This window comes from Chrysemys picta, chromosome 2, assembly GCF_011386835.1.
Source record: "Chrysemys picta bellii isolate R12L10 chromosome 2, ASM1138683v2, whole genome shotgun sequence".
Lineage (NCBI taxonomy): Eukaryota > Metazoa > Chordata > Testudines > Emydidae > Chrysemys > Chrysemys picta.
Window position 1 is genome coordinate 68,094,503 of NC_088792.1, and position 13,819 is coordinate 68,108,321.

Below are 13,819 nucleotides of genomic sequence, written 5' to 3' on the forward strand. Positions count from 1 at the left end.
TGTGCTAGAAGCGTAGTGCGAGAGGAGGCGGGGAGGGTCTGTCTGAAGCAAGCCCCAGGATGGCCCTGGGTGTCGGTGGCTTTGCGGTGGGGCGCAGGGGGTGGTTGAAGGCTTAAAAGGGCAGGGGCGGGCAGGGGGTTCCCCTGTCCCGAGCAGAGCTGGATGGGGGGGCCCTTGCCACCATGGAGGGGGTGCTATACAAGTGGACCAACTATCTGAGCGGTGAGTGCCTTCCCCTCTTCCTCCAGCCCTGCGAGTGGTGCCTGCCTAGGGCAGCCTGGGCGCGCTGAGATGGGGGGTGTTCAGCCGGGACGCGATTCTGTAGATGCGGGAGTTGCTTTGGGGGGTGGGGGGGGAGGCAAAGGTGCATGTTGGATCCTGTAGGGTCCCAAATGGATCCTTCACTCGGGAGAACCAGACTAGCCGCGCCCACTGCATCGGGAAAAACGAACCCTCCCAGAGAGCATGGGTGTTGTCAAACCCTAAGTCTGGCACGTGGACCCAGACATAATTTGCTTCCCGGCCAGTGCTAGAACACCACAAAAATACATACCTGGCGCCCGGGTCTTGTCAGATCCAGCAGTGTTTTAACCATAGACATCTAGATTTTATTGCATATATGGAGACTAAGCGTACCTACTTCACCATAAAAATCCGGACACTGGTACAGCCTTGATCCTGGCGCTTGTACAGCCTTGTATTTCTAATGCAAAAAGGCAAAACAAATTTTGCTACTTTATGGCACCCAAAACCAATAGATCCTGATACATAGGGTTGCCAGCAATGTATCTTAAAATAAGAGACCCATCCTCCTGATATTATTATCATCATCATCATCATCATAAGCAGTAATACTCACCTACATTCACCAGAGGTATTTCTTGCTGCTTTTTGCAGCACTCAGCAACTCCCGATCTTGTTGTACAGAGATGGAAAAAATAAGGGACATCCCTGGTAATAAGGGACTTGGCAACCCTACCTATAACCCAGAGCATGAGTGCCATAAAAATCCAGGTGTGGCACTGGAATCCAGCTGGATCTTGACTGTCTTTAGCCACAAACTCCAAAATGTACAATCTAAATAGAAAGCTGTTGTAGCAGCCTCAACTTGATTGGCAAAATCTGCATGCACCCCAGCCCCAGTCTATGGTGCCCTGAGATTTATATAGCAGTCTCAAGGATTTAAACACACATCTTCCATTGAAATGTGCTTAAAATTAATGGAAGTTCTAAATCCTCTAGACTGTTTTGGAAATCTCAGTCAAGATTGGCTAAAACCACACAATGCGATCATCCACTTTTGTAAGATGAGATGGGTCACGTTTCTATGGTCTGGTATAAAATTAGGCTGTATCTAGAAAAGTCAAGAGGTTAAGTTTTGTTTATTGTGGCTTCATTAAAATACAATGTACATAGATTTATGTGATATGAAAGGACACATGCTGTCTTCAGAATTGCCACCCCCAAACATTCAAAAATCCAGACTCAGGCCCCCTAAAAATCATAATTTTGGCTTGAAAAATCAGGAGGGTTTTTTTTTTAATTTAGTTCTGAATTCTTTTTATTTTCCCTCTGAGCTGTTAGGGTCACATTTACCAGTGTTTTTCAGCAACCATTAGGGCCAAACACTTTTTATACATTTAAAAAAAAAACATACAAAAAAAATCCTGAGTCTGTTGTATTTAGGGTGGTCCAGGAACTGTGGCTTTAAGAAAAACTCCAAATAGCATGAGATTCACAATAGAATTTTGAGAGTTCACAACACAAGGTCTATCTATAAGGTTACATTTTGAGGATCTAAGTGGAAAAAAAATAATCAATACCTGCTGGATCCTGATCTACTTGGATTTTTCCCTGGTGCCAGGCTGTATCAGGTCCAGATTTTTATGGTGAAGTAGAAACACTTTGTCTCCATTTATGCAATAAAATCTAGAGATCTGTGGCTAAAACATAACTGGGTCTGATAAGACCCAAGTGCCAGATATGTGTTTTTGTGGTGTTCTTGCACTGGATTGTGATGAATTTTTCTGGTTAAATAGCTATTTTCTGGTAGAAGCAGTTGTTGTCTGCTTTGATGGTACAGTTTGAGAACTTGAAGCCTGACCAGCTCCAGGTGTTTGGATATGTTACTTTGTGGTGTACTGAGACGTGATGCATTGCAATTTGAAATTTTCAATTACATGTGAGCAACTGCATTTCTTCTCTATTTAGCCAGTAGAGCTTTGGGATTAGTTGGTTGTCTGTGTTTTTGTTGATGTTGTTTGTCTGTTTAATCCCAAACTGGATCCCATGGGATCCAGATGCTGGATACGTGTTCTTGTGCTGCTGCACTAGATAGCAACTTGATTTAGGTTTAGTGGTGCATTAGGAGATGCTACACTTGTTCCTCTATTTAGACAGTTTTTTGGAGGTTGGGTTGAAAATTGGCAGGATCCAGTTGACAGATGTTTCTCCAGTGCTATTGTCCCTCTGTGCCTCAATTCCCCCTCAGTAAAATGGGGACAATAGTACACCTTTACCCCGATATAACGCTGTCTTCGGGAATCAAAAAATCTTATCGCATTATAGGTGAAACCGCGTTATATCGAACTTGCTTTGATCCGCCAGAGTGCGCAGCCCTGCCCCCCCGGAGCACTGCTTTACCGCGTTATATCCGAATTCATGTTATATCGGGGTAGAGGTGTAGTTGTCTACCTCACAAGGTTGTTCAAAGGATACATATATTAAAAAGACTGTGAATTGCTATGGCATACCTCATGTAAGTGAGAGGTTTGGGGTTGGTTTATGTTAGGGTCCAGATTTTTCCACTGAAGTAGGAACTGCTACATTTGTTTTCTATTTGGATTTTACAATCTGAGACTCAAAATTGCCATGTGGAAAAGGCAAAAAATTGCTATGATCCTGCTGGATCCAGGTTTTTGCATTGCTAGGGACACATTAGGGTCTATAATTTTTTGGTGCTGTAGGAGCTGCTACGCTTTTTTTCTGTTCATGCAATGGAATTTGGGGAGTGAGGGCCAAAACTTGCAGAGTTCCAGTAGGTTCCAGGTGCTAGATCTGGGTTTCATGTACTGTGATATGACAAAGACAGAATATTTTAGTGCACTCAGAGCAGTTAGACTTGTTGTCTGTTTAGGAAACTGAGGCCAAAACTTGGCTGGATTCTTGTAATGGATCCAAGTTCTTATAGTGCTTATACTCTCGGATGTGTCGGGATTTGCGTTTCTTGGTGCAGTAGGAACAGCCAGACTTGTTCTCTGTTTGATGGGACTTGTGGCCAAAAAGCTGCAGGATCTGTCAGGATTCAGCTAGATCCAGACTTACGTTAAAACACAAAACAAAACAAACAAATTGAAACACACCTGAATCAAAATCCATTTTCATAAAGAAGGGAGATGCTTTGAAAATCTTAATAAAACTAATGCAGAATGAGTGAGTCTCCCTTCTCTAGGTGTGTAAGACTTAGCAAGTCTGAGTACCCAATGAGCCCACACAGAGAAGGAGACTGTGGTAGATTGTGATGTAATTTTTTCTTTAGTGGCTATGCCAAACCCTGGCACTGCTACTGAATTTCGCAGGTCAGTCTCATCAGTGCCTCTTCTTTTGTTATTACTTAAATTATAAATTCATTGGTACTATGTAGTATTTTTGTTCTGTATTTGTAAAATGCTGAGTACGTTTACAGTTGTGAATAGTGTTTCTGCAATAAACAATGTAGTGCTATACAGGCAATATACAATGGGTATAATGTACTAAACAAACGAGTTCCTGTTACGTTGTAAAGTGCATAATAGCATAATACAAATGCCGAATAAACATGGAGTGGGGTGTGGCATTTACAGATTGATTGCTTCCAAGAAGAGGAGAAGTAGAACTGTGACATGAGAGCCAGCAGACTATCCTTTCATAGAAAATCAGACATTAGAGATGGAGAAAAGACTTGTTAAATCATCTGCAATAGTTACCTCTGCCAATATAGGAATTTTCCCTCCAAACTAGATGTGCTGCATAGTGTAAATATTATATGTAAAATGTGTGCAAAATATAATGGGACCCTGAGTACTGCAAAGATATAAAAGTGTATAACAGTTAAGCTCTTTTTCTATCTTTCTATACCACCAATCTGTAATGCTTTGTTTCACATGGTCCAAGATCATACGAGACATTCATGGAAACAGGAAGCTTATTTAAAATATTTGAAGACGTATGCTTTCTTTTTCTCTCCCAAGAGAGCAGAGGATGGAGTCTGCTGGGGGTCATCATCTCCAGTGGTAATGTTTCTATCACTGACACCCATGAGAGAAGATGAAATTTGCCTCAAAGTTTTTCCGATATCCTAACGAGTGGTGCCTCCACCGTATTTTAATTTTCAATGCCCTCTCTATGCGTTTTTCCCTGAAAACTTCCTGCTCCCATATATCCAGGTTATCAAAGATAATAAAAATGTGTGGGCCCAGTTCTCAGCTGCTGATGTAATGGGTACACCTGCAAAAACCATGCAAGCAAAGTATATACACCTTATAAAAGGGTATATAGACCCTCAGTTACTAGGTTTGAACACAGAGGCAGGATCATGTGTTCACACTACTTGTGTGAACTATGAGACCATTCCTGTCTTCCCTCACTCTGCCAATTTGAGACTGCACAATTTTCACTGAATTATTAAACATAATACTAGGTGATTATACCTTCACAGGGTTTTTACAAACTCTAATTAATCCTCAAAACACCTACAGAGGGAGGTATTAAATAACAAAGGCACAGAGAAGGAACTTGTGACCTCAGACAAAGAGCGTGTGTGATTATCTCTTGATAGAACAGGATGTGATCCAGGAACTAAGTCCATTAGATTAGACCTTGTCTTTCTGTCTAATGTGAATCTGACCTACTAAATGTAAGCTGAGATGTGTAAAGCATTCTGTCATACACAGCACCAGTTTGATTCTTGACTATGACAACAATCAAGACATTTTCTTTTTGGGCAGGTTGGTTTGAGTAGGTTAGATGAAGTACAAGTGGTGTTGCTCTGAGGCTCCGATCTTCAAAGGTATTTAGGCAACTAATTCCTGTTGACAGCAATGGGAGTTAGGTGCCTAAATCCTTTGAAGATTTGAGCCTGAGTGCTTTGGAAGCTGATCTACACATCTGTCTGAAATAGAGCCATAACCCGATGTTTGTCTTAGACCTAGTTTACCTCTTAGAAGTTACTTTTGCTGAGTCTTAGGAGACTGACTCGTAAAAAAAAAAAAAAAAAAGCCTGATTTCAGACAAGACTTTTATAGGGTGAGTAAATTACCATTTATTATGGAGTATAAACAGCCCATAGGGAAGTACATGCTGAAGATGGGGAGCTCCTTCCTTTAATTATGTAGGTAATAGCTTGGTACTTCCCAATGTTCTTTCTACTCAAATTCAATTAACTTCAGACTTTGAACATGAGAAGTATTTTACTTAAGATCAGCTCGCCAGAGTCTTCATGTCTTTAATTGAAGATTAAAAATGTCTTCTAAATTAGAGATGGCAAATACTGATTACATCGACTGGCCCATGCATATGCAAGTGCAGAATTGTTCTCTGCAGTACATTTTCTAGCACTTTACCTAGTCTCTTAACAGTTACATGTGAAGTAACTTCCACCATTTCCCTTGGGAAAGCTATGCAACAGTCTAATGCTTGCTATCAGACCTTTTCCTGGCATGTAAATGTTTCCATAATTTAATTTTATAACTCATAATTAAACCTTGTTGTAGCAACCGTAAATTATTCCTCTTTCTTGAAATGTTACACCCTTCAGATACTTGCCATGGTTAGCCATGCTACACTGTACCATATATAGTTATCTCTTTCAGTCTTTCTTTGAGTTATGACTGTTGTCCAAATTCCTTTCCGTTTGTCTGATTTTAATATGCCAAGACCTAAAACAGAACAGCAAATTAAAGTTCTGAATATAAAGTTCTAAATCACTTTTTTTTGCCTCTAATGCCATCATATGTTGAAACTTGCATCTTAATAAATTCACTTTTTTAAATGAAAACTACAAAGAACACTAACTGATAGAGGCAGATTCTAAATACATAGGCTAACATTTTCAAAAGTGTCTCCTAATTTGGGTGCTGAACTTAAGACACCTGGTGCCTGAGTTTTCAGAGTGCTGAGCATGCACAGTTCCAGTTGACGTTTAACCTCTGAAAATTGGACCCTCGGTGTTTCCACAAATGAAGGAGCCCATGCTTGAGAAGTTTAGCCTTCATTTCCTTTTAGCCTCCTTGATTTTGTCCTATAGAACTGGAAGGGGGGGAGGGATAGCTCAGTGGTTTGAGCATTGGCCTGCTGAACCCGGGGTGGTGAGTTCAATCCTTGAGGGGGCCATTTAGGGATGGGGGGAACTATCAGGGACAGTACTTGGTACTGCTAGTGAAGGCAGCAGACTGGACTCAATGACCTTCAAGGTCCCTTCCAGTTCTATGAGTTAGGTCTCTCTCTCTCTCTCTCTTTATATATATATATATAACAAGGTGGCTTTTGGGGAGCTGGAAGTATGCAGCTAAAGTTTTTGTAATTCCTAGTGCATCAGGTATGGCTAATCTTAGCAGTACTAGCCACTATCAGAGACTGGATACTTGATTAGGTGGACCACTGGTCAGACCAGTATCACTGGTCAGACCAGTATGGCAGTTCCAGTGACCAGCCAACTAATTTTCTATGGGGCTTTGTGTGTTCTAGATTTCTATGCTTTTCTTGCTCTGGACCATATGGTTTGAGATCATGTTTTCATATAACATCCTTTTTTGTCTTATAATCTTTTAATTGAGGCAGTCGGAAGATGCTCTTTCAGTGAAGTTGATTAGGCTGTGGGAATCAAGAACATTTCATCTCTTCTTTCCTTGCTCTTTAGGTGGGGGTGTTGGGGCAACTGAGAGAGTATTTCCTGTATTGTTCTGCAGAATCTTCCAGCAGGTGAGCCATGTAACTCCAGTATTGGTGCCTGTATAGTTTGCTGTCTAATTCTCTTGTATATGAATGAGTGTGTATGATCACAGAGAATGGTTTTGGTGGAGAGAGAAATAAAGGGATGTGGTAGTGGAGAGATGTCATCTCTTGCATTGTGTAAATCCAGTGGATTGACTCAGATCAGTCTCATAACCACACCATAAATAAGCTAAAGGGAGCAGGAATTTAGACATATAGACTTGAAGGCCAGAAGGGACCATCATGATCTCCTAATCTGACATCCTGCAAACTGCAGGCCACAGAACCTTGCACACCCACTCCTGTAATAGACCATAACCTCTGGCTGAATTACTGAAGTCCTCAAATCATGGTTTAAAGGCTTCAAGTTACAGAGAATCCATCAATTACACTAAATTAGACTTGCAAGTGACCCGTGCCCCATGCTGCAGAGAATGACAGGGCCTGGGGGGGTTTTCACCTATCTGACCCAGGGTAAAATTCCTCCCTGACCGAAGACATGTTGATCAGTTAGACCCTGAGCATATGGGCAAGACATACTAGCCAGACATCTGGGAAAGAATTCTCTGTAGTCACTCAGAGCCCTTCCCATCTAGTGTTGGAGATATTTGATGCTGGCAGTTGCAGATCGGCTACATGCCATTGTAGGCAGTGTCATCATACTATCCCTTCCATAAACGTATCAAGCTCAGTCTTTAAGCCAGTTAGTTTTTTCGCCCCCACTGCTCCCTTTGGAAAGCTGTTCCAGAACTTCCCTCTTCTGATGGGTAGAATCCTTCATCTAATGTCAAGCCTATACTTGTTGCTGACCAGTTTATATCCATTTGTTCTTGTGTCAGCATTGGGGCTTAACTTAAATAACTCCTCACCCTTCCTAGTATTTATCCCTCTGATGTATTTATAGAGAGCAATCATATTTCCCCTTAGCCTTTTTTCAGTAGGCTAAACTAGTCAGGCTCTTTGAGTCTCCTCTGATAAGATAGATTTCCATTCCTCGGATCATCTTAGTAGCCCTTTTCTGCACCGTTCCAGTTTGAATTCACCTTTCCTAAACATGGGAGACTGATAAGTCCCCAGTTTATAACAGAAATTCTTGTTAGTCCCTAAGTGTATGACTTTGCACTTTCTATTACTCCAGTTTTCAAGGTCATCCGGATCTTTTTTGTATGATATTCCAGTCCTCTTCCGTATTGGCTATACATCCCAACTTTGTGCCATCTGCAAATTTTATTTGCACACTGCCACTTTTTGTGCCAAGGTCATTAATAAAAATGTTAAGTAAGATTGGGCCCATGCCTGCAGAAGGTCAACGTCAGCAAAATGTGTCGTGGCCCACAATCAGATTACCCTGATGGGCCCCTTGTGGCCCATGGGCTTCAGGTTGCCCACCACTGCATTAGAGGATTATAAGGAAAAAGCAGACCCACTCTTGTGTAGGAGCGCCTATGTTGAGAAAAACTTTGTAGTTGTATTAGTTCTAGGGACAATCTGATTCTCAGAGAGAGACAAGAAATGATCCAGAAATTATCTAATCTGTAATTATTCCTTTGCTAAAGACTAATTGTTCTTTTGAATGGGAGTGGTGTGACTATTGATAGTGCTGAATGAGCAACCATGTGGAATGAACTTGGTTTCATAAGAAGTATGGGCAGATGTTTAATATATATGTTTTTCATATAATGTATGAAGCAAATTGGGATTTTGAAAAATACTGTGTAGAGTAGAACCTTTGTTGTTAGTGCAAATATTCAAGAGACTTCTGTAGCATTTAGGGGGATTGATTTAAATCAAAGTGGTATAAATCACTGATTTCAATCTTTTAATCAGCAAGCAGGCAACCTTGATTTAAGTCATTGATTTTAATCGTGTTTTGCATTTGTGCATCTTAGTTATTTTTCTAAAGAGAGGTTGATGCTCATTTTGTCAGGTAACCATTAAAACATGTTGATTTGCAACTAAATATAGCTTTTACACTAAATTTGGTGTTTCTTTTTGCTAACCAGGAGAATACACTATATCTATACAAATTTATTTAAGCAATTATATAGCTTATCTTTTTACTAGATTAATTTTTTGCTTGCAATTTGTGTTGAGCTCTATTTGGATAGAAATTAAATTTCAATTAAATACACAAAAGCAGCATTTAAAAAAAATAAAACTAAATGTGTTGGATACATAAGTGGAAAAGGTTATCAAAACATATTTTGCATTTAAAACTATAACTGATTTATTACATAACAAAAGTATCTGCAGTTAGTGAATTGAACTGTTTGTATCTGATTACTAGTTGTAACATCTAGATGGACATTGTGGAGCTCCACCTTTCACCCTAGTTTCTGTTCGTAGATTGGTAGAGGAAAAACTGGTTTTTCAACTCCAAATTGGTTTCTTAACTATGAATCATCTGGTCATTTAATTTATTCAACTGAACTAGTTGAATAAATTAAAATGATGAAAGTATTCTCTCTGACTTGCAGAAGAGGCTACTGCTGTTAAATATTGGTTAGCTCTTCAACAAACTCAACTTCCAGGTGTTTAGCCAGTGATTTCCATCAATTCGGTGGTTTGACTTTCTTTAAAGCTTGGCAGCAAACGTGTACGACTTAATATTTTTGTATTCATTTTTGTATATAATTTAAATGGTTGTAGTAGATTATAATAAGTTTAGACATCAACATAGGTTATCAATTTCAAATTTAATTTTGAATAGATTTTATTTTTAAAAAATAAACCTATTTTTAAAAAATTAACCTGATTTTAATTTAAAATTTTTAAAAATCAATTCTTGTCAATCCTGATAGCCACCTTTCCATGTGAGGATCCCAAAGCACTTTACAGACATTAATGAATTTTATGCCCAGCAACATCCCTGTAAGATAGCTTTGTAATATTATCCTCACTTTACAGATGACAAAACTGGGGCACATGGAGAATAAGTTTCTTGCCCAGGGTGTCTTAGCAATTCTGTGTCAGCTCTGGGAATTGAGTCAGAAGATTCTTAGTTCTGTATGTTAGCCACTAAACATAGTTCCACTAAATGAAAAATGACTTGTTAATAATGAAAGGCTTATTCCTTGCATACATAGAGGATCAGCTGCCAACAGTATTGATCTCACCAGGTGCCTGTTTGGGCAAAGAAGGGGATGTTTTCTAGGCAACAGCTGCCACCTGAGTATCCAGGAGCAATCCAGGCTTTAATAAACTTCCTAGACTATAAACTTGTGTGGCATTGCCAAAGATCCTCCTCCAAACGTCAGTGCTGATACCACCTTTGCCAGCTCTTCTGTTGCTTTCTTCAATATATCAATACTGCCTCAGTCTTGTCTGGACCAAGCCTTGCACAACTGTCATCCAGCCATGACTCTCATTCAGACACCGGTCATGTGTTTCGCTGCACCGTCAGGTCAGAGGTGATGGAGATATAGAACTGGGTATCATCATATGGAATAAATAGTGCAGTCCACTGCATGGGAAATCTTGGCGCATAGGAGTACCTTCCCTCTGAGACCTCAAAAAGAAAGGAGTGGTGGCCACTCCAGTAATCTATGCAACCCTGCTAAGGGCTGCAAATGTGTCAAGAAAATTTCACGGCCAATGGTAGCAGCAGGAGCTGACCAATCTAAAACACTCAGCCTGAACACTTGAATTTCTTCTTCTGCTAGGAGGAGTTCACTGGCGAATATAGGCACTTCAGAATCTGTCCCATATGTAGGCTTAAAATGTGGTTAACTGAGATCAAAGAAACCCACGTACTCCATAAATTGTCAAAGTAGTCCTGCTATAACCCTCTTAAGTAACCTTTCTCAAAAGAGGGAAAAGAGATATGGGTCTGTAGCTAGAAAGAATGTCTGCATCAAGAAAGAGCCTTATACTAGCTCACCTGCTGGTCACTGGGACTCTTTCTTCCCCATTGCTCTAGGGAAGCAATGTCAATCTAAACCAATAGCAGGCCAGTATTTTCCCACCGGCCATCGTCAGCCTGGAAGGACATAGGCACATCTCCATCTTTTCCCTTTACAGATTAAAAAAGGAAGAATAATACTTATTTTCCTCAGTAGTTGGTTTAACAACTGATGTTTGTAAAGTGCTTTGAATGCCAAGAAGTAAATAAGTAATAAAGTATTACTTTCATAATCCAGTGGCTGAAAAAAATCTTAGCATCTTTTACCTTGGTATCTTTAAAAACCCAACCAAATTAGCATCTCTTAATCAAAGCATGTTTTCAAAAAGTGTAGGACTGGAAGGGACCTCAATAGGGCATCTAGTCCAATCCCCTACATTCAAGGCAGGACTAAGTAATAAATAGACCAGTGGTTCTCAAACCGCGGGTCAGGACCCCAAAGTGAGTCGCGACCCGTCGCCAGGGCTGGCTTAGACTTGCTGGGGCCAAAGCCCAAGGGCTTCAGCCCTTGGCGGTGGGGCTCATGTTACAGGCTCCAGCCCTTAGCGGTGGGGCTCAGGCTTTGGCACTCCCACCCCGAGCAGTGGGGCTCTGGTGAGCTCAGGCTTTGATCCCCCCTCTTGGGGTCGTGTAGTAATTTTTGTTGTCAGAAGGGGGTTGCGGTGCATTGAAGTTTGCAAACCCCTGAACTAGACCATTCCTCATAGGTTTCTGCATAACCTGTTCTTAAAAACCTCCAATGACAGAGATTCCACAACCTCCCTAGGCAATTTGTTCCAGTGCTTAACTACCTTGGCTGTTGGGAAGTTTTTCCTGATGTCCAGCCTAAACCGCTCTTGTTGCAATTTAAACCCATTTCATCTTGTCCTGTCCTCAGTTAAGGAGAACGATTTTTCATCTTCCTCCTTGTAACAACCTTTTATGTACTTGAAAATTGTTCTTGAAAACTTGAAATCAGTTCCACTTCTCTGCATTCTCCAGTATTTAATTATTCCAGCTGGATTTGCACTGTGTGTCTGTCATGAGCTACATGTCTTCAAACTGTTTTTCCTCTGTCTCAGCAATCTGGAACCAAGACTTTCAGGATTCTTATTCATTACAACATTGAAGTCTGAATTGTGTCCAAAGTTAAGCTATATTATTATTGAACAAGTCTGAGATTGTTTGATAGTAACAGCCATACTTCCTGACGTGTGAAAAAAAAAGTAGACAAGCAGGCCTTCCAGCTTGTGGAAATGTGAAGACAATGCTGAATTCTTAGGCACATAAGGGCATTTATATTTCTGGTGGATAATAAGACAAAAACGTTCAACTGCTAATGGTACTAATTTTAAAATACACTTAAGAGTACAATATGGTGGGACATGATCCAATGCCCACTGAAGTCAACTGGAGTCTTTCTGATCTCAGTGAATGTTGTATTGGGCCCTTGATAGACCTGTGCTTTCAGTGCCTCTTTAGTTTTATCTGCTTGTTTTACCGACAACATCAAACGTTTACTGCCAGTAGCTCTGCAGAGCTAATTCAAGCTGTGGAAGAATGAGCTATGTTCTGGAAGGCCTAGTGCATCATCAATGAAAGTGCACCTAAATTCTTATTCCGGAATCTTTATTGTTGTCAATTTTAACAAACAGAAGGAACACAGCTTTAACTCTTCAGATCCTAGGTTGAGCTTCTGGTACTCTGGGAGTTGGAAAATCATCTTGCAAACTCGATATGGAAGTCTATGTGGAGAAAATTAATCTAGAACACAAAAAGATCCATTTTTATAGGGTTAGTTTTGTGACCATAACAAAATGTAAAACTCCTGTAACGAAAGATACCCTGTTGCAGTATCAGCAATTTGTCAGCCATCTATTACTATTAGCCAGCCCTTCACGATAACCTTCTGATGGCTGCCTAGCTCAGCATCTTTGGGTCCCAGGTGGCTAATATATCTTCCAGCAAAATCCTTGCTATCTGACTTTTTAAAAAACTGGGACCTTTTAAATATTAAAGTCTGTTACTGGAAAATGCTATATGCTCTGAAAGTTTTGATTTCTCATACATTAATACTGATTTTGTTCTGAAAATGCATGCTGTATGCTTGCTTGTTCTACGTAGTGAGAATTGTGACTCATTCTATGTTTGCTCATCTGTTAGAAAGAGAAATAAGATGTTAATTTAGCAAAAGACTAACTTTTTTTGTAGGGGGGACAATTTATTTAAATACATTTAAAATACAGTTTATTTAAAATACATTTTAACCAGCATGTGGGCAGGTACTCTTTGCATATCGCCGCATAGACTGTACAGTCCTTGATTGAGAGGCTGTAATTCAGTTGGACTCTGGTAATACTGTAACCCATAACAGCCTAGTTGAAATTATTTATGATCAACAGTAGCAGGAGCCCCAGAGTGAATTAGAGGCTGTATTGATGAGAAGTTATGTATTATTTAAGTAAGAGTTTCTATGCCATCAAGGGTCTGAAGCAATTAACCAACTGCTCTTCTGTGTTGAATAATCTCCACCTTACTGAGAGCTGCCTAAAATCAGAAATGACTCTTAAAATTTTTGTGTCTCTCAGCACTCCAACTCCACCCCCGCTTTTACTTAAAAACCTAATTGAGTGTGGTCTGTTCTCCCCATATGTACCTGTTACAAAAAGGTGTATGTTTTTCAAATAAAATAAAAGAACAAGGTTGCCAATAAATGGCAAGCTTTCTAAAAAGTATCTCTCGTAATTTCCTATGTGATTCATATACTCATTATCTAGAATACTGCAGAAACTTAAGTAAGAAATCAGCTTAATTTTTTTCCCCTTTCATCTCATCTTATTAGCCTGGTTCTATAGAACTGCTTGTAAATGGAGTGGACCTGTGCATCTGTTTTTGCCTGTAGTTTTAGGAGTCAGGGATTGTAGAGTTATTGGCATGCTGATTTGTGTTTGGCTGTGAGTGTAGTTTAAA

The 13,819-nt window shown here is 40.0% G+C and overlaps 1 protein-coding gene across 2 annotated transcripts in view; it reads left to right on the forward strand.

Annotated features, from left to right (window-relative positions):
• The first annotated feature begins 1 nt into the window (after window position 1).
• Window positions 2-13,819, forward strand: part of PLEKHA8 (pleckstrin homology domain containing A8) — a 40,195-nt gene continuing 26,377 nt past the window's right edge. Inside the window, exons 1-2 of one of the 2 annotated variants that reach the window (XM_008170398.4) lie at window positions 140-222; window positions 6,896-6,957. Coding sequence is in view for 1 of the 2 variants with exons in the window: in XM_005297009.5 (XP_005297066.2) it covers window positions 183-222 (40 nt within the window). In the remaining variant the exon portion in view is untranslated. Of the gene's footprint in view, window positions 223-6,895; window positions 6,958-13,819 lie in introns of both variants that reach the window. The other variant, XM_005297009.5, reaches the window with a different exon arrangement.